The sequence below is a fragment of the Pleurodeles waltl genome, chromosome 10 (genome assembly GCF_031143425.1).
Source record: "Pleurodeles waltl isolate 20211129_DDA chromosome 10, aPleWal1.hap1.20221129, whole genome shotgun sequence".
Taxonomy (NCBI): domain Eukaryota; kingdom Metazoa; phylum Chordata; class Amphibia; order Caudata; family Salamandridae; genus Pleurodeles; species Pleurodeles waltl.
The window spans coordinates 770340682-770367336 of record NC_090449.1 but is presented as its reverse complement, the minus strand read 5'-3'; the positions used below and the strand labels follow the sequence as shown (position 1 = coordinate 770367336).

The 26655-nt window shown below is 41.4% G+C and overlaps 1 protein-coding gene across 2 annotated transcripts in view; it reads right to left on the bottom strand.

Annotated features, from left to right (window-relative positions):
• The window catches only part of ARHGAP21 (Rho GTPase activating protein 21), a 367146-nt gene that overhangs the window by 327485 nt on the left and 13006 nt on the right, over positions 1 to 26655 (bottom strand). For both annotated transcript variants that reach the window (XM_069211368.1, XM_069211369.1), the window contains exon 2: positions 20188 to 20503. In XM_069211368.1, the coding sequence (XP_069067469.1) occupies positions 20188 to 20271 (84 nt within the window). In that variant the 5' untranslated portion in view covers positions 20272 to 20503. The remainder of the gene's footprint in view (positions 1 to 20187; positions 20504 to 26655) is intronic.

The window sequence follows — 26655 nt, the reverse complement described above, 5'->3', positions numbered from 1 at the left end:
TTTGATTCTTTATACTAGAACAAGCTCTACAATTTGTACATCTAAAGAAACCTTTTTTTTTTTTTTTTTTAGGTCTAAGCCATATCTGTGAACTACTTATCTCAGGGCTGTTTTGTTACCAGAGCATCCCTCATGGAATATGCTCTTCGATAAGTGATAAGGCGGTTTCTTGGCACCAATAGTTAGATCTGATTTTATTATGTGCCTATTCTTTCTCACAAGTGCCCTCAACTGCATCTCTTGTTTAATGTATGCTACAATCAGTCTAACCTCATTGGACTCTGGATGTCAACTGTTTTTCTACTTAACAGGATGCATTCCCTTGCTTTTCTATCTACAATTTCCTGTGCTTTCAACAATACATTCTCACCATAACCCCTTCATCTCACTCTGACATACCAAAGTATCTGTATTCACATTGCAATTTCATCTGGCTTGTAACATCTCACCATTTGGAATACTAGCTTTCAAATGTGGTGGATGGAAGCTAGAAGCATGCAAAGTTGTGTTGCCGGTCGTCTCCTTTCTAAACAATTTCTTCTCCAACTTATTGTTTAAGCAGAACACTTCCAAGTTTAAGAATTGGACCTTATTTTTACTGATGTTACTTGTAAAGTGTAAAATGAGATTGTTAATATTAATTTGTTCCACAAAATGTTTTGCACTCTGTACTGTGCCCCTCCAGATCACAAATAAATTGTCAATAAAGCAAAGCCAGACAACCACCTGTTCCTCTCAAGCCTGTCTCCAGGCGATGTGGAGCACACACACCTACCACCAGCCCACGTGAAGTCAGGCGTAGCTCGAGGCAAAGCAGGTGCCCATAGCCATCCAGCGAAGCTGGTGAAACAACTGATTGTCAAACAAAAAAATAATTATGCTCAAGACAAAATGTAATCACATCCAAAAACGTACATCTGTATCTATATAAACTGAATGGCCTGCTCTGCAAAAAAAATAAAAATGCTCTACAGCCTTCAAATGATCCTGATGTTCTATACTAGTGTAGAGTGCTATAACGTCCAAAGAAATTAGTACATATTGGTCATCCCAAGGTACATCATATATCGCTCTTAAAAAAATCCCATGCTCTTTACATAGGAGGGTAACCCCTTCACAAAGTCCTGTAAATAAGAAAGAAAAATAAAAGATATATTTTGACGCGTTTTCACACAACGTCCCAATGGCCGATATAATTGGCCTGCCAGGTGGTGTCACAAGGTTTTTATGTACTTTAGGAATTAAGTGCATCACTGGTGTCCTTGGATGATCGTTACGCATGAATACTCCTCATGGCTGATCAAACCATTGTCTCTCCATTCCATCAATGCTCTTCTCAACTGCATCTTGGCCACTGACAGCTCAGATTTCTCACACTGAGTAACATTTTTCCTTGTTCAACTGAGTGGCTGCCTCTTGTTTGTACACTTCTCTCGGCCGCAGAACAATATTTCCACCCTTGTTTGAGTTGCATATTACAATATCCTCCTCCTTGAACCTTTCTGACTAGAGAGTAATATCTTCTTTCTTTCTTAGTCAAAGTTGTTGGTTTGACTAGTGATGGTTTTTAAAACTTCTTAATGCCCTCTATTAATACTCCATGAAATACATCACAGGGCATAGTTGGTGTAAAAGGTTGATTTAGGCATGAAGGGGGATTCTATAGTGCCCCAGACTTCCAAGCCCTGATCCTCCATTATTGTTTCCTCTGACACAGGTTAATTTATCCCCAAACATTGATTCTCAAGCATTGTTAATTCTTTAAGCAGATTCATAGCCAATATTTTTAACCCCCATGTTTAGTTGTTCACTGGGTGACCTTTTGTTAGTCTGTTTTCTTGTCGGATTCGTAAAGTACTTTAACAACTTCAACTTCCTTATGAATTTGAACACGTCAATCCTTGTCTGACAATAATGAACGCTACTTTTATGACAATATGATAGACCCATGGCTAAAATTTGTTGTTCTGCCTTATTTAATGTGAGCTGAGATAAGCGCTTGATCTTGATCTCTCCCATTCACTTCTTTCTCCATGATTTTTTAAATATTTTTTTTCCTGTGGTTTTCTCTCTCTGCTTCCTCCTCCTTTTTTTCAGTCTTTGTGCCGCTGACTGCGTGGTCTTTAAGTTTGGCGTCTGTTCTGTCTTAAAAAAAAAAAATAAGCTCCTCCACAATAGTTACCCTGGCAATTTTATTATTTGCCCAAATGTTTCTGGCACTGTCATCTATGTCTGTGTCTAAATCTGAACTCATTTCAGTTTCTGTGCGAGCCATTTGTTGTTCTTGCCACAACCTATTGCCCTCCACCAGTTTTTGGTGTTTTAAACCATCAAAGCAACGAACAAATGTAGAATTCTCCCCCCTCTCATAATCCAATTTATCTCTGGGGAATTTTGTTTATACTCTCCTCATGCTTCTTGAGGTGCACTATCATTTCCTTCTTGTATTTTTTAATTGCATCCTGCTGTGGGTGTTTGTCCAATTCTGTACTTAAAGTATCAATTTCAAGTTGCAGTTTTTGCCTGTCAATATTTGCATATTTCACTAATACCTTGTTTAATCTATTCAATGCTCCCATATTACTCTCAACATCCCTAGGTTTGGATTTTCTAAGCTTGCGCTACTAAAATTATATATATGTACACACACACACACACACACACACACACACACACACACATACATACATATACACAGACGCACATTACCTTCTGGGGGTTGCCAGCAGGTAGCTTCTAGTTGGAACCTAGTTTCCATTGGGGAAATGTTTTTGACCTTGGCTAAATCCTTGGCGCTGTTTGCCAAAAAAAGTTTCTTGCTGTGGCTTGTTATGCATGGAAGGTTTCGGGGTGATCCATCAAGAGGGGGCCAAGAAAAAAAAAGGGGGGGGGGAATTGAAAAACACAAAAAATGTGCATTTCCCTGCTAATTCCCAAATTCCCATAAAGATTTTAGAAGCGACTGCAGCCCGAAACGCTGAACGGAATTACACCACATTTGGAAAGAACATAGCTGTTGGTCCAGAAAGCGCCTTTTTTGTTATTTGGTGTAAATTCCTTCAGTAGCTTGAGATATTAAATGAAATCCAAATGTGTGTACCTGGGCGGAGCCTAAGCAAAGGTCTCATGGTGAGATCTCATTGGCTGTCAGCACTTCAACCAGAAAGTGATGGCAGCCACCTTGGGACCAACATACTTGATAGCACCCAACTGAAATGCATTATAGTGAATAGCAGGTTTTGAGGGTCACAATGGGTGATTGTACCCTGTGAATGGCTAATTACCCCAGATATTACAGCATTCATGACATAATTTATAATATCACCAACATCTGAAGTAAAATCGCAGATGACAAAAATTGTGCATGGCGAGGGCGCTGGTTATAGTTCCTTGAAATAACTATCACAGCTTAATGTCTATGGTTTTCTCCATGTAAAATGTGAACCTAACTAGAAGTCACTGTAACCTTTGATTTTGACACACACACAAACATCATCCAAGAGTCTAAAGCTCTGCACTTTAGGGAAAGATGGGGCACATGGCTGCCCTGACCTCACAACAAAAAGGTGTTTTCTGTGACCAAGTTCTTCGGAAAAATAACTGGCTCTTTTAAAGGCTTAAGAAGGCAAAAGATAATCCCAAAAACATTTATCTAGATCTCTGCTAAAACTTGTTAAAGGCCTAGCAGGTGGAAAAATACCCATTCCAATAAGCACGATGGCACCACAAACTTGAAAGCAAAGAACTACACAGAAACAAAACGTTTAAAACCTTCAACGTTACTCACCCCTCTGTAACATGAGGCGACCACCACCAAGATCATAGGCTTTCAACAAGCAGTAACAAAACCAATGTTCTTGCTTTCATATACTCCATGGACACAGTCAAAAACTATGCTACTAGCACACATACGTATACAGAGAGCATGCATTGTGGCATATGTCGACAATTAGGGAACACATGTAGGAACACATTCACACAGAAAAACAAGTAGTACACACTGGGAATATACATAGATTTCACACAGGGTCACCTCAACAGGCATGAATGCTGCTAAACGGTCAATACAACTGGCCTAAAATGGTGAATCAACACCGCCAAGGACCGTGGGATGGAAATGCTCTGTGCAGTTCATTTTTTTGGGGTAATCAAAACCATTACAAAACAGATTCACATTTTAATAGATAAAATACAACCATTATCTACCGTCCTAATGGACAGAAAATAAAAGCAAGTTTGTCAAGGAGGCAACTTATTAAAGAGAAAACAATCCAAAACAAACACCAACTTATCTTTTTTCTCAGCCAATGAAAAGGTACAGAAGAGAGCTCATTTAACACAAGGTGTCAATATAGAAACACATACACAAATAAAGTAGTGTTCTTCAGTCAAAGGCCAGGGCAACATCACCCAACTGACTGGTGTGCTTATACTGTCACTTGCTTACTACCTTATTTGCTTACTAGAATCCAGGTGTTGGCAAGCTTGTTTTAGTTGTCATGGCAGGTTCCAAGAATGCGAAATGTCCTGACAAAGCAGAAAAGAGGTGAGCAGTGTGGGTATGAATGACATCAACCCAACTACCTCATCATCCAAGTTAGAAACAAAGAGAAAGGAGTCTGTTTAAAGCATGTCCTCTAATTTAAGATGAGGGAGCCTTGGTACAACCAGTGTCTCTGATAAGTCCTAGCAACAACAAGTGGATTTTAGGGCTTTATGACTACAAATCAAATTGGTTGCTGCTAAGCTTCCTTCATAAATTATCTTCAGGAGTTAGATTTTCTTGAGCTGAGGAAGGATATCTGCAAAATGTTTACAATTATTTACCATACCTAGTCAGGAGAGGCATAACACTGGTTGGTATGATAGTAAGGGCATAGGGGGTGCATCTTTTCTTCTCAACTTTATTCAATGACCAACTCGCTAGTGGCCTGAGTTAGAACCTCTCAAAAGCCAAACTTGTTGATAATTGGGGACAAACTGAATAGTGCACCTGTTTCTCTAACAGGATTATATGCTTAAATCTGATTCGGTCAACAACTGTAGAGAGGAAGATGTTTTAGGAAAGAAGGCACATGGTAATATCTCTTCAGCTTTGATGACTATGAAAGACCTCCTAAATTTGCTGCAGGACAAGGGGACAGTTGAGGAACCTGAGCTTCTGCTGGCATCCATTGAGCTTTACACAGCATATAGAAATGCTGTGTTAGTTGACGACAAACAAGGACTTTTCATCTACAAGACAGCAGAGCCCATTTCTTTAACTAAGTCACCCACACTTGAAGCAGATTTCTAGCAAGATCTCATTGCAACATCTTAATTTTAAAAGCAGTTTGTACTGAGACGCTGAACATTGGACAAACAGAAGTGGGAATGGCAATGGTGCTGTGTGTCTGAAGACACTAGAGAAAGAATCAGACAGTTCTTGGAAAGCTATAGGTCTCAAGTTATAAAGGAAATGTGCAGGAGTATGGGTTGAGTAATTAGCCTGAAGGAGCTCTTGGAGGCATCCTGTAAGGCCCTGAGCTAAATTTAAATGTTTCTTCTTGCGCGTAATTAGGCCTGTGTGAAATTTTAATTACATCAGAGTAACTGGAGTCAATTTTGTAATTTCGCATTACTTTTGTGATTCACCGTTACCAAAATTATGTCAGTTTGAGTAATTTGGTGCAAAAAGTTTACTGCAGGAGCACAGGAACAACGAACTAAGAGAGAGAGTGAGTTGGTATTGTTGCGCGTACCCTATGGCATTTAGTGCTATTTTCTTTGCGCAAAATGCATTCTCTGGCCTGTTTTGGATGCAAGTATACATTTTGCACTAAGAAAAGAATACGCTACTCACACAAATACACATAATTGCGAGAAATTCTGTGGTAATTCAGAGTACTTACGCAAGAGAGATTTATGCCAGTTTCGCCCACCCCTGCTCCTAATGTTCCTGGCCGGGAACACTGAGCAGGTGGATCTTGGCATAGCAAGACACCTTAAAAAGAAGCTGAGGGTCCAAAAAAAAAGAATGCTTTCAAACCCAAAACCTTAAGTAAAAAAACTCATGAAAAATGCAGAACCTTGTGTTCAGAGTTCTTTGCTATAAAGCACATAAGCTTAGTGTTTGTGCAATTCATCCTGAAGCTGCCTGGTAAGGTCAATATTGTTTCTCTATAAATGCAGTAATATCCACATTTTTTATATTCTTAAAACTTGTAAGATGATTTTAATAAGCACGCAGATGCTTTTTAATGTATTCTTTTTTGGAACCTAGAAAATAACAAAAATTATAAAGGAAGGGCGACTATTGTTTTTATGGATAAATCTCTATCTCTATTTTGAAATGTTTTCTGGACGCTTGATCCTGAGCAGAGGTGAATCAAGTGAAACTCCTATGAAGACAGAAAAAATCTTACTGCTCCCTATTTTGGTAATATATTCAGTTCCATTGAAAACGAAAGAAACACACAAAGTAACAATTCCATTCTAAATGCTCAATTTACATTACATATCTATAAATAATATAACCGCAAAGATTTACTAAAAAAATACTTGGTGCAACACTACTATTTAGTAGCCAAGCTTTACAATGCAGCAAAGGTAAATTCCCTTGAACGCACAATTTCCAAAATTCCACTTTCCATAACTACATACATATATATCCACCCTGCTACCTGCCACACAGGCATATATGCAGACCAACATTAGGATCTGATGAATAAGTAAAAGTTAATTTACTCAAACATGAGTTTTTTAAGTAACAATCTTCCAGATATCAAGAAGATGACAACTGAGTTTTTTCTACAGATACATTTCATAAAAGAGAAACAGATAAAGTATTATGTCCAACATTGGAAGTGCAATTCCGCTGAACAGTTAAAGTGTCTGTGCTTTTTCTTACCAGCACAATTCTGAATTCTTAACCAACTTCAGGAGCATCTTAATGTCCACAATTTCCTCTATCAGACTGGGCTTCAAGCTCACAGTGACAGACTAGGACTGACACTATCCAGGAGATAACGGACCTTTTTTTTTTTTTTTTTCTTTTTTTTATTTTTAATGACACATGAATGAAGGAAACAACGTGCTCACTCATTGCATTGGATATATAAAGTGCATTGCACTGCATTTGTGGAACTGTAGCGACTTAACTGGTGTTCTGGCTAGAGGCGTCCCAGTGTGGTCTCCCAGTGTCCCTACTGATAGCAATCCAAGCCATTTATCACACAGAATATTATATGATAACCAACCAAAAGACTATAGGAGCACATCTCACTTACCCCTTATGAAAGAAATGCATTACCTCATGTTCCATGCCCAGATCCTCCTTAAAGTATCCTGTGTGATCAATAAGGGGTCTCTATCTGAGAAATCCTGATTACCTTGCGCCAAAACTCAATATGTCCGGTGGCACCCAGTATATCAGGAGCATTTAGTGGCCAGACAAGCAATCCAAAAATGCTCCAACAGAGAGCACAGGCCAACATGCTTGGTCTGCAAATGGACCAAGACCAGAGACAACATTGCCTTTCATCTCAGGCTTGCTCTTTCATTGGTGCCATTCACAGGTGGTCTCAAAACCCACCTCCCCACAACATTCCTATAGTCTCTGCCTGTGTACTGCCGCACCTCATTGCATGGCTGTCTTTTTACCCCCTCTGTATTTTTACACACAGGTTCAGGTCACTATTATGACATGTGGCTACGCAGAAACACCTTACTGCCCTCTGGGGCTAAGGCTTGATTTTATAAATAACAACAACATAAATGTATCGTTTATACAGTACAAATCAAATTTGTGATCTTAAGTATACATTTCTGAAGCCTGACGTGGCAGATGGTGGTTGTACTGCTTTGATGTGGGAGAATGTGCTGGATGCGGGGATCGGAATAAGCAGGAGCTCAGAGCTATTTCGTTCCTGATGCTTGTTGGTAACATATGAGAGTCTGATAATCTTAATGGAAGCTACTACCACGCGTTACTTTTGTCTCCCCGCGGCAACTGGTACCTTTTCATTTCATCTGCAGAGGAAGTTAAAATAAATTCAATATGATGTCCCAAAATTACCTGCAACACCGTGATTTACGTTCTAATTGTAAACGAACTCCACGAAGGAATAGCAGAGTCTTTTGACATTCATCTCAGTACCTCAGTGCAAGGTGACTATATACACAGCAGCCACACACATTTATTTTGTTCATACTACACATAGATTTGTAAATTGGCTTTGCTTTCTACTACAACATTCAGAACATGTTTATATTGTTTTACTTTTTAATTTGTGGCAAAACGCATACACACAAACCACCTAAATGTTCACTGAAAGTAGCTCCTATATAACAACGCCCATTGCAAAGGAGCCTTGAGTAGCTCCTACTTGCTTATTCTTTGTTTTGTCCCCGTGTGTGGATGCTTCCACTGCTTTCAGGTGGATACAGAACATTTTGCTATGTTTTTTATTGAGCCCGACACTTAATAAAAAGGTACAGAAAAAAACAACAAAATAACAACGTAACTGAACCTTTGCAAGCACGACCATGTTAAGCCTGCCCTGAAAACGGTACCTCGTTCACAGTGAGCACAAGTAATAAGTTCAAGCTCGTTTACACTTTTTACAAATCTTACAGAGGAAAAAAGCTCAATTCACTTAGTGCTTGCTCCCCATTATGCACCAGCCACAAAAATTCACACCTCATTTCCCAACTTACCCTCAAAGAACTATATACCAAGGAGGAAGATCCTCTGAAGCACAGGATGCTAGCTGCGCAATGCCCTCTACCGAAACCTGAGAGCCCTACCAGGTTTGGTGCTTCAGAAAACGATTAAGCTCTATAAACTGGTACATTACTTTAGTGTACTCCTAAAAAGAGTCGTGTCTGAAGAAAATTGGACAAGGCTCCTTATCTCTGATCCAATGAAGGACCCACTACTCTAATCAATGGAAACACCAATAATACAGTGCTCTGAAGTAACCGCAGGGGTACCAGAGCGCTTTACAAAACTTCTAAATAAACAATTCCCTGAAACAGCAGCTGCACTGCTTCTATAGTGTAACCCCTCAAAGAAGAATCACACAATTATATTCAGCAGAGAAGCAGAGCACAGAAAGAATATCTCCTTAATATCTGTTGCATATTGAACTGAATCCATCAATGTTACATTGTTTAACTAGTATCCTTCAAGCATCCCCACCAGCACACCCACACACTCAGAGGAAAGGTAAGGAGGTACATTATGAAGGCCTGATCCACTATGCTTCCCATTCGATTGCCAGCTATAGTATGCAAGGACAACCAGCAATAGTACCTCCAAGTATTTCTTAGTTCATTCACAAAAATAATATTGAGTACAGCACTTTTACTCACACCACCAATTGAACAGAACAAATATGTCTCTTAGAAATCCAATTTCACACAAAAGGTGTCATAGTTTTTATGGTGGAGAAATGTTGCCAGGACTTAGAGTGATAAGTTTTATCAAGATTCTGCTGATGGTGAACTATATTCCTTACTTCATAAGTCAACATCATAACCCTACCTCTTTTTAGGGTCGAGCGCAAAGCTCTCTGTCCCTGCTGTAATCTCTCTGTGGGCTTTTAACCACTCGCATGTCAAACCCATCAGTTTGGTTGGCTCGTGGGCTTGCGTTTTAAAATTAGCTTGATTTGATTAGTGAAAGGCATGCACACGTCATGCTTTTTCCAGTGTTTCACCCGCATCGAGTGCGCCAGCCAACTACTGAAAACATATGAGTCTCCGTGTTTTCTGTATGTTTTCTGCACTACTTTTTCTCTTTATTTCGTAGGCAGCACGATCGCGCTGGGCAGCAGTAGAGTGCTTTGCATGACATCAACCTTGTTACATGGATAATTGCACTTTTACCGGTTACATGGATAATTGCACTTTTGCCAGTACATTTCACTTAGAGTGAACTTCTGTTTTCTTTTGTGTGTTTGCTTTGCCCTCATAGTGGTCTTCGGCTCGCTTATGTGAAACTGTTTTAGTTTTCATTTTCAGTTTATGTGGCAAGAAAAGTCAGGGTAGGAGTTTACAAGTTTACAACACTAATAGCTTTAACTCGAACAAATACGAGACCCATTCCATTGCAAATGCTTGTCAATTTTGGCCAAGTCTTTGACAAAACAGAAAGCAGGGATATTATAAAACCACTGGAAGAGTTAATTAATCAAGCACCAAGTGCCACTGGCCTAGCTCCTAGCCTTGCTCTGTTACTAAGCAATTTGTGTAGATAGATATTTATTACGGATTATTAAAGGCTATTCTCAGATTCAACACTGTAGGAAGGTCCAGGGCTGTGGAATTCCTATTGCCCTGCGTCGAGGACCTATTGTTAGGAGTCAAGGACAAAACATTTTCATGTCTCTTATATCCTTGGGACAAGGAGGGCCAGACCCCTGCAGTACAAACCCTTTGGCTGCCAGTTTACAGTACATTAGAGATCATGGAAGGGCAATGTCTGCGGATAAAGTAATGGTTGCGTTCATATATTAATTGCTGTTCAAATTGTTTATTTATTGTCCAATAATGCAAGGCATTTATTATTAGGGTTAGCACTCTAAGGAAATGTAATCCTGGGATTGCGCTGCTGACATTGGTTCCAGAATAACAATGTATACACACGTTTGCAGTGTTTAACAATATAAGGCTGTGTATAATGCTCCTATAATGCTCTCTAATTAGATGCAAATATTTGTGGAATCCGTAAGCAAGTTTGATGATTATTTGCTTTCAAAATAAATTGTTCACAAAAAAATGTAACTAGAATAAAAGCGTTTTGCTCAACTACTTTAAAATCTGGAGCATCATTTATTTGAAGCATCTTAAAGTAAGATGTGTTAATGCATGCTAATATTACAAAAAAATGTTCATAATGGAAAATCAGGGTAACAAGTTTCACCAGGATTATAGAAAACATGAAAATAAGCAAGCATTGGCAAAGCCAAAAGGTCTGACACTGGTTTTGTCAATGTGTGTCGTGTTTTGACATGGTTTTTGTACACCCTTATAGCTGTGGGAGCTGCCTGGCCTTTACAATTATAATTGTTCCTGGCACTGAATAAAACCACTGTGTGTGCGGATATGCTCCTTGTGAAAGGGCAACATGTCATCACTCACGGTGAAGCCAGTCAGTAGATAAAGAATTTTAATAAAAGTAAAAAGGTATTGGTTAATACCAAATCTAATTAGAGGCCACATTCTTAAACAAAGTCACAAAAGTGGCTGTTTGATATATGTCCTTGCATATGTACAGCTATCTTGAATTCACAAGAATTTACAGAAGTAGGCCAGGTAATTGTACTCCTAAAAAGGTATGGGAACTCCATTTTAGCATGAGCAAATGCGCATGTGTAGAATTGCTCATGCGAAAATCTGTTGAGTGTTTTCAAGCTCACTTTACCTCCAACTAGTTGTTACACAACCCAAGGAAAAAAATTTACTTCTGCCCTTGTCAGGAGTAAACCTCTCTCAGTGTAGTAAACCTCTATCAGTGTAGGAAAAGATTAGAGAAGAGCTGATTAAAACTCCTAAAAAATGTAAGTTAGTAGATATGCACAGATTCAGAAGAGCATTCCAACCCTGGAACTATTAGTTGCCGCTACCTCCAGCCCCAGTATATTGACCTGCACAAAAGTAGCAATAAAAGGGAATTGCTACTATTCAACCCCTATTATAGTATGAGCCCGGATATAATCAGAGAGGCCATAATCAGAACATTTATATGATGAAATTGCTGCCATAATTGGTCGTCACACTGTGTGGCACCAAAGAGAAAAGTGGATTTTGTTTTACCGGGCAAGTAGATGTATTAAGCAACCTGCCCCATGGACAGGTGGATATTTTATTAAATTCCACACCCCTGAAGGTCTTGGTGTGGGAAAAAGATATCAAAAAGTAAGGGGAGGAGCAGATGACTTGGTAAATTGTTGTATAAATACTTCGTTGGACTTCAGTGGGAAAATGTTGGTTAAACCTATCCTTGTTTGCATTAACAAATGTGTTAATATTTAGTGCTTCCCACAAATCAGAATAGCTTTACCCAGCACAAAGAGACAATGAATCGCCAATTCACTCTTGGGTAGCTGATAAATAAATCAGGTATCCAAAAAAAAAAAAAAACTGCAATTCTGTGTGTAGAACTAACCTTCTCCAAACCTTATTAAAAACTAAGACAATCTTGTTTGGGGGCAGGTAAACCAAAATGTAAGAGGTAGATATTTTCTAAGCTTCTCCATGGGAATAGAGTCACTTGTGTAATGTTATCATAAACTGTTCTCGGAAATGACGCTCAACTAAATTGTTCTGTTTAAAAGGCATGTATGCATTAGGGGGGTTTAAAAACATTTGATCAATTATAAAAGGTAGAAATTCAACAATGAACGCTCTGAAAGCTAATAAAGCAAAAGACACTGCCCCTGCCACACTATGGAGGCTGGGAGTTGTAGGCGGATGAGAGAATGCTGCTAAAGATTTGTGGTAAAAAAAAAAAAAGAAAGATCCTACAGGGTGGGTGGGATATCTTTGGTAGGTTACCTTTAAAACATTACTCAGTGGTGCTCACTGGTTTAGGGCTGCTGTAATTTTGGGTAAAAGCAGAGTAAAGGTACATATTATTTTCCTTAAAGAAAAAGAAAGTCCCAAGTTTGACTTTCTGACTCTAGAAGCAAAAGAACACCTGAGCCCTAGTTTGGTATCTAACTGAAGACCCTATATCTAAATGTTGCCTAAGTGCGGGATTGAGCCAATAGAAGGAGCAGCTCGATGTAAGATGCAAGATTCCCTTATTAAAACATTATGTAAAAAAAAAACTGTGTTTTACACCATTCCGTCAAAGAACAGGAGGGAGAAGATTGGATACTTATACGATAGTTTCACTCACAAAATTGAACTGCAACCCTGACAACAATTCTGATCCCGGTTTAAGAAAAAGTTTATTGCTGCGCGCTGTAAGCAGACTTATTTTTTGGTCATATATGGGAAATCATAGAAACTGCCTATGTTTTTCAGACCTGTGAAGTGGCAGTGTCTAACCGGAAGGACCCTGCACATAGTTTCCTTGGAGTAAAATGTCAGCGTTCAAATGCATTAGTTAGTAAGCCCCTGCTGTTCTCACATAAGGCACCCAATAAACAGCTATAAATTTATTATTTGGAGAGGGACTTGGAAATATGTTTGGCAGTGGAGAGATTTTTAGATTTTGACCAATGTCTATTTTCTATTGAGTCAGGGCATCTATTACCTTTGGCACTTAAGTACTGGGGTTGTTATGCACCTTAGACTTTTTTGAAACATTAGTTTTATTGTTTTTCAAGCCAAAACAAATATAAAAATGAATCATTACTACAACTGGCAGCTTGTGCACACACACCATATAAACACTCTCATTGAGTTGATATGTAGCTTCGTTCACGATTGTCGAATGACATCAGCCAAAATCTCACCAATCAGAAACGTTCAAAAGAAATAAAAATCATACCAAACGTGCCCTTAGAATGTGAGAATAATTTTCAAAAGCAATTACCTAGCGGATCAAAAAATGTAAAACAATCACTTGAAAAGCATCCAATTTTATATCTCACTTTAACTTGAACAAAGATTTTGTATTTTTAATTGTGAGAACAACTCAATGTCCTAGGTTTGTTTCCCACTCAAAAGCAAGCTGCAAGCTCCAAGGACAACTAGAGGCAGCACCTTCAAGTATTACTTCACACAACTCTATATTGAATTCAGCACTTTTTACACCTCCTCCCACCCCAGTGCTGCTCCTCCTGGTTACCACCATCACTAGAACTTCCTACTTTGAATTTCTGTACAAATTCAATGGCATTCTCAACTCCTCAGGCTTTACATGCCCGTTGAAACCAGGCCAGTGGAGAAATAAGTCTCTGAAGAAACATCTGTCCTTTTAACACTTAATGCCTCTTCTGTATTAATCACGACCAAGATACCTTCCTCCATAGATCGCACTTTCTGCTCGTGGCAAGTACTCTACCTTTTTACTGTAGTTTGGCGTGGGTTTGAGGAACCGGGTATCTCCTGAAACATACTCAGGAGGAACCTTGTTCTATATGTCAGAGCACTTACTGCATTCAACAAATGAACGCCAAACGCAAGATAAAAATAAAGAGACGGGGTAACCCAAAAAAGTGTCTGAGAATGGTTAAATTATATGGTGCGAAACGAAGAGGGCAGCAGCGAAATTTCACAGCCTGAAAAGCTTTTTTTCAGGGTTACAGCTTTCTAGTGAAAGGTGTATCAAGACACATGACCAGTTTTCCATAAATAAATAGATGGTTGCAGGTGAAGTCTGAGCACTTAGCAGTGGAGATCAGACACATGGTTATTTACCTGCTTACAAAGGGAAATAGGTGCTGCCATGGAACTACAAAAAAATGCTTCCTTCCAACTACTGCGCCAAACAACAACAAGGCCCAAAACAGGATATGACAAGGTTCTTCAACAACACCCTAAAATCTTCTGGGCACAATGGGCTTAATTTTCCTTAACAATCAAATCTGATAACATGAAGTTTGTATCAGTTATGAGATATGACATAGCAGTAAGCGATACAAATAAAATAAAATGCAGGAATGTAGCAGAGGATCTGTAAAGTATATTCCCACCATGATTGCAGTCGGACCAGCAAGAGTCACAAGAGCAATAACTTCAATTTGACAAGTTTAGATGGAGGTAGAACATGCCAAGTCAAGAAAGCCTTCTTTGGTCCATGACACAGTTCAGGTAACTTAACAAGTCGTCTTTGCTAGCAGATGGAGCTTTCGAGCTGGACTGAAGACCTCTCAGTGGCTTAATGTATATTTTGAACAAGAGAGAACAAGGATCATTCATTTTTACATCACATAAGTCACAAGACAGCGGAATACTCTGAAAGCATTCATGTGTGTAAATTAAGTTCCCCCTCCCCCCGCAAAAAAGTTGGAGGCTCGAGCTTGATGTGGAGCGGCCCTTACATAGCCTCATACTGGACCAAGATACATGATAAACTGAATAAGACTGCAGGCTATACAAAGACCCTAATTCCCGAACATGTACTGAAGAATCTGGGGAAGAATGGGTAGGCCTCAGACACCTGGTAGCTATCAGCATACTGGTGACAAAATGAGACCCTGCAAGACATTGGATGGCCCCATACCCAACAGCCATAGAGTGGAGAAGAGGAATGGACATGTGTGAACTAGCTGAGAAATCTTTTTACATCGCTGCGGCTGCCCACGAAAATACCATACAATCTGCAACACGTAGGTAGGATTACGCAAACTGAATATACCAATTTTAGCACGGGGTCTCTTGTTTTTTTTATTTACAAACTGTTTAGTATACTCTGTAATGATAACGACTCCTAAGTGGATGCCTCTTATTGATCACTACTTTGTTCTGAAATTGAATGAAAATATTTCTTGAGGTTAAAAAAAAGTAATTGAGACCTTCCCCATCCCACATGTGAGTTGAAGGAAATCAATGTCTATGGAAGATAGTGCCAAATGCATTTAAAAGGTCAATGGCAACCAACAGAAACAAGGGTACAGCTTTTTCTATCAAAAGAACAATTCTACCTCTGTAGTGCAGCAGGACAGAAAAGAGATAGGTATGAGCGTAAAAAAAGCAAGGGCAAATATTACTGAAATTTAGGGCCACAAAAATATATACAATCTTTACTGTAAATGAGATAATTGCAATGGTTCGAACATTGAACAGGTATGTGCTACCAAAATGCAGATTCTTAAAAAACCTGGAAACTTCATAGCCAGTTAGGCTTCCCAGGGGCAGACCCTTGAAATGCCACATATGGTCAATGGTAATTTACACCTGCCACAAACGTGGACCAGGTATTTTGAAATGTATTTAGGAATCTGATCACCTACATGTATTGTCTGCATAAGGGTGAATACTGTTTAAATAAAAGTGGGAAACGTAGGTTCCTGAAATAGACAACTTTGCATAGGAATCCTATTCTCTGAGAAGGAAAAATAAAAAAAATAGACGATCGACATGGTAACTCATTTAAATGATTTTCTCAGAATAGAATAGAATAGAATAGAAATAGGAGATGTTAGAAGTTACTTCTAAGAAATGTATGCGGAACAAAGACCACAAGAGGGGTTTCATGGCTACTGGCTGTCAGGATTTGACATGAAAAAGGTGATAATTGCTCTTCTGAAAGAAAATATTTATACAGCTCCGACACTGCTGTATCTAATGACACATTTGGGCAGAACTAGGGGCACATTTTGGTGTGTATGTTTCACCATTTAAGTGTAGCGTGCTCGTGGTTAGCGTACAGAGGCACTAGAGGATAGAGGTACATTGATGCTTAAGGAAGAGTAGCTTTGCCAGGCAACTTTTCCTGCCAATTTAGCGGCCAAGGGCTGGAATCTTTCGTTTGCAGTCAAAGCTTGAGATTTTTAGTCTTTAGGAGTTGCGTGAAAAGAAGAAAAAAAAAAGGGGGGGGGGGGGGGGTAACAAAAATAATTCGTCCAAAGAAACTTAATGAGAGTAGGGAGTAAACAAGGAACTCAATTTTCTGGATCCTGAACCGAATTCTGCTTTTCCAACCGGGAATGGGCTGTGGTTTATTTTCAGCCACTCGTAGATAGTGCAGCTCAGATACAATGACCAGGGTCGCTGGAAACATGCGATTCTGCAGCTTTTTTCACATAATGATGAATTTCCCGTATTTGTTACATAATCCATCATCTGCTGTAAAAAATTGTTTCTAGCTCAAACAGATCAAAACGTACTAAAAACGTGACGTGGGTATGTGTGTAATGCAAGGTCCTTTTGCAAAGGTTAACTGGTCATCTTTTGGTTGTTTTTTATATGTTTAGTGGTAAACTGGTACTGAGGAAGTGGAATCTTTGCCCAGACGACATTACCATGAGTAAAAATGACAAAATAATGGTGTAATGATATTAAAAATTGCTGATAATGCTGCATAATTTGCCTTTTCTTGCTGCACAATTTCATTAACCCTCCCACATAATTTGGTGATTCATTGACACATAATTCCAGTGGCCCTGGCTAAAATACAGGAAAACAGGGATACAGGTACTGCCTTCCCCACAGTTCAGGAACTATAAGGATCTCATGAATCATGTCTTTGACGGAGAAAGGAGGGTCTTAAAAGAGATGATGGATCCGAGTCCTTGATGAGAACATGATTTATAAGAAAGCATTTCGGGGGGAAAGAATAAATGGATACTTTGAAAGTAAGTGGGCCCTCTCAGGGCAAATCGATGTGCAACACTGAGTGATATAATACAGAGTATGGGTGGAGAAAATGTTTCTGGGCAAACAGTTGGTGAAAAGCTCACTATGCTTCCCCACAGTGCCATCACAAATTAGTTAATCTGCCAAGAGTAGTTGGGTCAAGGTGATCTCTGGCAATTCGAGCCTGGATGTGCTCGAAGCATATGATGTTGCTGCTGCTGTTCCACGAGGCAAGAGCGAATCAATATCTTCTTCAGGTTTAGCCAACACCATAATTGTCAAAGATAGTTTTAATCATATGGGTCTACACTGTTCTTGTTGTGTGGGAACAAAGGTGATGAAGGAACTCCGACGTCTCGATTTTTCAGCTGCTGAGGAGCATAGGTATCTACAGCAGGCACAAGGCACCAAGGAGTGCCCACCCTGGACACTTCTGAGGATGTTCCTGCATAGATTTCTAGCAAGCTTCCACATGATCCACAGGTTCAGTGAAAAGCTAGCTTCATCTCAACTTCTGTCTGTCCTCAATGGCATGTCAACAAAACAAAGTGACAATTTCTGTCAAGGTATTCTTATTAAGCCCTCCTCCTACCAAACAATACCCTTCAGAAACAGAAGCCAATCAAAAACATAAAAGTGCATTTCAGCAAGCCAAATAGACATTAGATACCTCTGCTGAGCTCCGGCTTATAAATATGAAATCTCTTCTGTTACCAGAAAGTTGTTGTGAAGTCATTAGACTACCTGGGACTCTAATTCAATGTATAATAAGCAATCTGTCCTTTCTTTATGCCCTGTGTAGTTTCAACCGAGACCTGGGGGTTCCTTGGTCATTCAGCAAGCCTGGGCCTCAACTAGATCATATAACCCAATTCCTGTCAAAGGCATCCGATGAAGTTACAAACTGTGCATGATATTCAAAATAAATTTGAAAGAACTCCTTATGAAAAGGTCCAAACCCTTCCTCAGTTTGAAGGGTGCTTAGAATTGTTACTGCATGAATAAAGCAAATTCTCGCTGTACCGTCCAGCCTCCAAAACACCATGATCGAATTGTTACACTGCGTCACAGAAATGCGCCTCCTTTACGTGTCAATTGAAAATGTGCATACCTAAAACTCAAAAGAAGAAAGCCACCTTTTTGACTGACAAATGTTTTACAGTGATGTAAGTTCCGTAACACACAACATGGATAAATAAATATACCTTAAAATAAGTAGCACATTGACAATAATATGGTGTACAATATTCAGCAACATGTAAAATTAAATCCAGGAAAAATAATGACCTCTACTGCTTCCATAGTAAAGCTGGGTAGAATTCAAAACGAATCTAAATACCTGCCAATAGTAAACAAGTTCAAATGAGGGTCAAACTAGCTCCATCGACTGAAAGACACGCCCACATTGCATTAAATGCCATATTGAAGGTCGCATTTCTTTAGCGGCAACTAAAGAACCAATACAAAGATTAATACTTTTTCTGAAAACTGACGAAACTGTCCCTAAAAATAGTAACGGTTGAACACTTTGGCTTAAATAACAAGCAAACGTTTACCGAATGCCTTCGAGTTAATAATATAGGCATACACGCAAACAGGATCGGCGACCCGTGTGTCACTACAGCCCGCAACAGTTAAAATGCACTTTAAACCTCACTATTTAATACTACCATTGCAATAGCTAGTTGAATGAATGTTATGCAGTCAGCATTCAACTTGCCACGTTCCGAAGATTATATCGATGAAAACGTTCAAAAGGGGAGACGCTAAAATCGCATATATTTCTCAACAAAGAGGACAAACGGAGTTGGGATGGTTGTTTAATGTGCTTCCGGAAAAGTAATAGTTGACCGCCAAGTCACAAGGTGGTGTTGAATTTTGAATGTGCAGTCTTTTGCCAAATAAGTCGCCAAATTGTCATGCTTTCTGGCGGACTGTCATTTAAATTGAAGAAAACGCACTTTTCGAAATAGGCTCTTGTCTTTACCCACTCAAAATTATCATTTTAAACCATTCATTTCACTTGTTCAAATAAATCAGTCACTTAAGTCAAACAACGCTGACGAATGCAGGTCCATAACAACATGAAATACTAATTAAAACAAACTCAGTTGGTTTGATTCACTGGAAAAATAAGACACATAATAAAAATATTCCCTATATTACTGACTCTTGTATTAATGAACATCTGATGTACTGAAATATCGACGCGCCATGTTAATGGTGTTAAAAAAAAAGCTATGCAGAAAACAGGCTTTTGCCTCTATGCGAGCCTCAACAAGCAATGAAAGGAAAACGCTACTTTCTTAAAATTGACACTTCAGATGTTGCTGGAAGCGGTGTATTTCATAACGTTCTACCGACTCTACATGTAGGAAATATTAGCAAGAATATATATTTTGATGCGGATGCCGGCGCTTATCAACGTTACAGACACATGCCCTCGATAAACTGAGTTGTGGAAGTGGAAAAACAAGGCTGTGGGTAAAATGAGATTGTGGTATCAAACAGAGCGTTGGGGCGAGAGGCATGTGGCACAAACAAAACGCCTACCGCAGAAGAGTTAATTTTATTCTTGTTAACTCAGAAAGCAAGAAGCAGACAGGCAAGGTGCACAGAGCAGGGGACTGCGAGTCCGGTAGGAGTCGCAAAAACAGAGCCTGTCCTCGGAGAAGGCGGGGAAACAGGCGCTTTCAACAGTGCACTGTAATATGTGTGCACCACGTTCCATTCAACCTGGGAGTGTGCGCGAGAGCCCCACGAGGACAAACAAGTTCACAACGTGTCCCCGTTTTTTCCCAAAAGCCTTTTCGTGCACCCCCTCCCTCTCCCCCTCCCCGACGGAGAACAGCCTGAGGGTGTCAAAACCAATGAAGGACATTAATGCTATAAACACTCTCTCTCTCCCTTTCCGTTACATGTTTAAAATGCGCCTCGGGCGGGCTCTCTTACCTCGTCCTCGGACCCCAGGCGGCGCCGCGTCCTCCTGTCGCCATCTCCCTCGGGCGCCGCCGGGGCCGTCCAACGTGTCGCCATTACTTCATGTCGAAATGACCAGCGGGACCGATCCAGCAGGGAGAGCCCACATTGGCAAAGCCGGGGTGAGAGGCTGGTGGCGGAAAAACAGAATCCTCATCGGTAAACACAGGGGGGCCGAGCGTGTCCTTTATTTTCAATCCGCGCAAAAAATGAATATATTTTGATTCAGAGTTGCCGGTGCTCCGCGGGAGTCAGAGGCTTTCGTCCACTGGAAGCGATGTGTTCCCAGCTGCAAAGGAGGAACGAGAGGGAGGACATGTCAGATGTGCAGTGTTTATGCGAGGCACACACTCAGACCAGACACGGGGGGAGGGGAGCGAACAGGCGGCACGGCCAGTGCTAGTCCACCCCCCAAGAGACCAGTGTGACAGCAGGGCACCCGCCCGACCACCGGCCTAAGCAGCGCAGCTCCGGCACAGCCGAGGCCTCCGCCTCCCCGCCCCCTCCCCCAGCACCTCCCTGAGAAAAGTTACCCTGGAAACCATCCATGCTAGCAGCCTTTTCACCAACACCTTCCACGTATGCCAACTTCCCAAATTTAAATTGGGACGGACACTTAGTAAACGTAAAGAAAACGCATGTCAACTCTCGCATTACTAGAGAATTCTTATTTTAGCCCACGTTTGTATCCATGCCCGTTAACCCCTTTCACCCTTCCCCCCCAAAAAAAAACCTCAGGACAACTGGGAAATGGGATGCCCCCTTTCTGCCACAAAATATTTCTAATTAGTGCTCTCAAAAGGACAAATATGGGCTATTCATTGTTTTTCCATCCTTCCTAACATACCATCATGCTAAAGATGGGCATATAGAAGGCGAGTGCTCACTTGCCCATTGTACAATTTTGTTACTGACAAATGCAGCTGCTATCCAATTAATGCCAGGTTACTCACCGATAATTTTAATTACTACAATGCCCATGACTTCCTTGTCACAGTTCCTTATGTACGAGTTTATCTCCATTCATCCAGAACCTCATTACCAAACATGCATATTCCTCCTCAGTCCAAGAAGGCCCCCATCTAATGGTAATACAAATGCCTCACTTCCTGGGGAGGACTTCCTGAAATAATAAAGGCTAGAAAGAAATCAGTTGAAGACAGGGAGAGATGGGTGATAAGTCAGGACTGTGACAAGGAAGACATGGACTCGGAGTAATGGAAATTACTGGTGAGTAGCCAGGCATTACCTCCTCGTCTGTCTTTCCCACACAGTCCTTACGTTTGAGTACGTACCTAAGCCACACAACCGATCTCTAAACAGAACACACCAGGGTAGCAAAAATAAGCTATTTAATGCATAACCCAAATACATTACTCTGCAGAAGGACCCACAGAACTCAACAGCATAAGCAAAAATCAGAGGATACATCACCCAATTGAAAACAGACTGCTGCTTAAGTGCCAAACCGCAAGCCACAACCTGCGAAGAGTGTCCAGCAGAAGAAGCAGCTGACGTAGGGGGGACAGATGGATCATCAAAATCCAATGGGGCCTGCCAGCCAGATGGAGAATAGAAGGAACCAAGGGCGCGTAGCTCAAGCAGGGGCAATCAACAGAATCTCTGCCCGGTCCTGAACCACATGAGCGAGAAGAGGGATGGGGAAAAGCAATAAAGAAGACTCCTTGGACAGGGAACAGCCAGAGCACCCACCACCCAAGCTCTTGTGGATGAAACCAGACTGCAAAAGTAGGGAAGGAGGGCTTTCTTATCAGTGGCAAACAAATCCACCCAGGGAGGACCGAACTGAGCCAGAATGGACTGAAAGATCACCAGATCCAGGCACATCGTCACAGACAATGGAAGCCACAGACTATCGGCAGACCCATTCTCCCACCCCAGAAGACAGACTGCAGAGAGAGATGGAAGAAGAGATTCGACCCAAAGACAAATCCTCCGGGAAAGGAGAAACAGAGATGGACACATTCGGCCCTGCCAAGTCAGAATGGAGCAGACAATCTGATTGTCCATCTGCACACACACCGAAGTCTGCAATAGGAGATGGAAAAACAGAAAGGCCTTCAAGACTGCTGCCAGCTCCTTCCAATTTGAAGAATGAAGAGCCTCTAGCTGACTATCTTTCCTTGTGCAGTTGAAGCCCCAAGAGTGGCACCCCATTCCACCCCACTGGTCATGAGAACACGAGCAGGAAGAGAAACCCAAGAAAACCCTCTGCTCAGATGAGCGAGCTCCAACCACTACTGGAGATCCCTTCAGATCTGAGGAGTCACTGAAATCAGAGTCTCGTACTCCATAAACACCGGTTTCCAATGCCTCAGGAGATGGTGAACAAGAGAATACAGATGCAACCTCTCCCTAAAGACAAGTGCCAATGTGGAGGCCAGCTCCCCCTGACTGCGAAGCCATGTCCTCGCAGAGGCCAAAGGGTGAAGGAGAGAGGACAAATGGAAGTGGAGACAAGCACAACGCTCCTCTGACACAAAGACCTCCCCCAAGTCCATCGGAGGCAATCAGCCAGTCATCCAGATAAGGGAAGAACTGGACCTCTTCAGAATGTAAAATACCCATCAATGTCACCAAAAGCTTGATGAACACCCTTGGTGCAGATGCCAGCCCTAAGGGCAGGACCCAAAACCGGTAGTGGTTGCCCTGTACAGCAAACCAGAGGAACTTCTGTTGAGAAGGATGCACCGTGACATGGAGGTAGACATCTAAGAGATTGGTGAAAGCCAGAACTCATCCATTTGTAAGAGGGACAGAATCAACTGAAGAGACACCATCTTGAAAGGCACGAGGGCTATACTGATTGACCCCCTTCAGCTCCAGCACAGGATGAACTCCCCGGACCTCTTTTGCACCAGGAAAAGCAGGGAATAATAACTATGGAAAATCTCCCCAGGAGGTACCGGAATGATGGCCCTGTTTTGGAGCAGCAACTGAATACCCTGGAGTACAGCAGCGAACTTCTTTGAGGAGCAAGAATCTTATTTTTTTTTTAAATGGCAAGGAGTGCTGTTGAAATTATGTTGGATCTTCGCTCGTGCGGCCCATGCATCTTGAACAGTACAAGCCCAAATGTCATGAAAGAGCAGTAGACAACCCCCCACGGAACGAAACCTGGAGGGGTCATGCCGTGGGCAGATGCAGAAGTTGCAGAGTACCAGGATTTGTCAGCAGGAGGGGTGCCCCCCTGCTTCAAAAGGCTGTTGCTGAGGGGCCATGCCCCCAGCAGTAAAAGCCTGTTTGTAAACAATACCCCCACCCGTCACGACAGGCCAAACACGGCAACCAGCTTTCTATACTCTTCTGATTTCTTAATCACCTCCTCCAAATCACTGCCAAACACGTGGAACCAGTAAAAGGGAGCTTCAAGAGAACTGCCTTCTGGGCAGCATCTGCCTTCCAAGAGCGCATCCAGATGTTTTGACGGCCACAACAGCAGCGTCCTAAGCTGCCTCAGATGCACAGATTGTCAAATGTGATGTCTGAGAGAAATCGCACCTACAGCTCCATCAAAGCTAAAAGGGCAAAATAATCTGCACCCTCCTGCTCCTTCTCTACCAACAAATGGAAGTCCTTAAGTAAGGACTGAATATCATAAGTAGGATAGATGTTAGCACGGACCGCAAAGTTGGAAGCCACACAGGCTCGTTTCACAGCCCCTTCCACCTTCTTATCAACAGTCAATGGGCAGAGCATCCCCTGACACTACAGCCCACTGGGTAGACAACCCAACCATAATGTTAACAATTTTCACTTAGGATGGGAACTACTCTTTAAACTGGTCTAAAAGATAAAATTTCAACAAGAAGTGAGGGAAGGACTGCGTCCCCACATCCTTCCATTCATTTGTCAGCATACAGCGAATGGAAATTTGGAAGGGCAAAGATTCAGGCTCAGCACACTGATATGGAGTAAACAGTCTTCTGCATCCGGTGCCTGCGGAGAATCAGCAAAGCCCAAAATTGTCCTGCACATGCTGCAGAATTTTGGCCAAATCAGTGCCCTGCACAAAACGGCCCCTAAAGCCTACATCCTCCCCCTCCACGGAAGGATTCAACCTAGGAATCTTAGCAGAAAGAGGCCCCTCCTGGGCACGAAAGCAGCTTCCAATGCAGCAGCAATAATGGCCTGTAGATCCAGGTCACAGCTAACCAAGCAGATAACCCAGCCACCAGGAGAAGATCTTCTGCATCACTAATCATGCAGGTGCAGGAATCATCCGCAAACCAGCAGCCAAATGGTCCTAAGGCGAACAACTGCAGGGCAACAACAAACCACGACCAACACGGCACAGGAAAGCATTTCTTGATAAAGCCGGCTGGTAGCCTAAGCAATGCCACCCTCAACGAGCTGGACAGAGAAGCTATTTTAAAGTCAGGCGAACGCCCAGCATCTTCTGACACCCCAAAAAAAAAAACAAAAAAAAAAAACTGTCCAATATGAGAACAAGCACCCCGCACCAACGCATATCAGCCAAATGTTAAATTACATAAGAAGGAAAAGTGCAGAAGAGTTAAAAAAAAAAAAAAAATCAATGGAAAACGCTCCTTAAGGCCGCCACCACAGGCTGTCCAGCAAGCCCGAGACATCTCCTTTGATCACACATGCCCCAGACACGAGCCCGATCACAAAAATAAAACACAGAAACACCGCTAGAAAACAAAGAAAGTAAATGAAAACATACCTGTAGCCAAGATGGTAAACAGCTGCAGAAAAAAGAAACTGGAAGTCCTCCCCAGGAAGTGAGGTATTTGTATTACCTTTAGATAGGTGCCATCTTGGACTGGGGAGGAATAGTCAAGTTTGGTAATTCTGCATGAATGGAGATAAACTCATACATAAGGACTGTGAGAAGACGATGGATGAGGGGGTAATAGTAGTTCAACACTGCTGATAAGTGCTGGTATTCGCTCTTTTCAATTTAAGAAGTGCTAGTGTTTGGTATCTAACATCACCTACAGCAATGCCACAAAGGCATTGATTTCCCACCTTTTAAGCTTTGACATGATGTATGTCAACATGGGCATATGATACACTTACTCCCACTCTGACAATTAGGGAACGTTTACACTACCACTTACACAAACTATGATAAACTCAGGGCACAAGCCCTAAAAACAGTAGTGAGGGGGTTGACCAAGTAAGACAGTATGTAAGTGACATCATGGTGCTTTTACTCCAGCACGCTGTAACTCATGTTTACAATGCATGCATAATTTTTATAAACCGGGATTAAACAAAGTCAAAAGCTTGGCTCCAATCGTAGTTTCTCTTAAGTAAATGTGAAGTACATGCTGTGCACCTTTATTGCCCCTTTACTGCATTGGCACCTAAGATGTGAGGCTCAGATAGGTCCCAGCCAGACCAGAGGGACTAAGCATTTGGGTGTGTATAGGTGTTTTGCACTATACAGATAACTGTAACATAGTATCATAATGTTGTGTCGAATGATTTCGTCATAATAAAGATACCACAGTTAACAAAAAGTAGTACAAATACATTTAACATTACCCCTGAATGCTGGTTTTCCCTCAAGAATTGTCATGCATGATAAAGCTAGTAAGATCCCACTCCTTGCACTATCAGACTTCCACAGCCAAGACCACCCTAGTGGCTCCTGATGTACACCTCTCCCCACAGATGTGTATTCCCAGCCTATATCCCATGTCCACTGAGCCTAGTCTCCCCTGACAGCAATATCTACAACTTTCAAGCTATCTCAACTGCAGGAACTGTGCTCAATAGTCCTGCAATCACCTGGTCATCCTCTTCTTCTGCCATCTCCCACGCCAACACATACACCCAGTCACATCTACCCAAAAAACAGCGCTTAATTTGTAAACAAATGCGCACGTGCCAGGGCCCCAAGTTTTACTCTGAAGCCTGTTGTCAGTGCTGTAAATGTTAGGATTACCAAATACAAAGGCTGTCTAGTTTTGATTTCACCCCATGCCTCTTTAATCCACCATCATACACTCCTTGCCAATTTATCTTATTCTTGCAAGTTATTTTTCATCCTATCTTTCTCACGTTTGTCACAGTTTTCCTTATTTCTCTACCATCTTATTTATGCCTTTAGTGCCTCTCTCTTACTCAACTCCTGATAAAATGTTCCAGTGGTCAAGCATAAGTGGCCCACCTGCAACCAGTAGCACAAATTAAGCCCTTAAGTCAAGACGCGTTTCCCTTTTAAATCTGCAGACCCAAACTCTCCGACTATTCACCTCTGATGCTAACCTTCTTTCCAAGCTGTATTCTCTCCAAACCTGGCATCATCACTTACCCAAGGGAACAGACGCATATAAAAGATGCAGGCAAATGTTTCCTCATGGTAACACTAGCTTCACCTTGTATACCGAAGTGTATATGCCCCTCTCAACTCACCCTCATTTGGAGGGTGCCACCGTCTCTGGATTC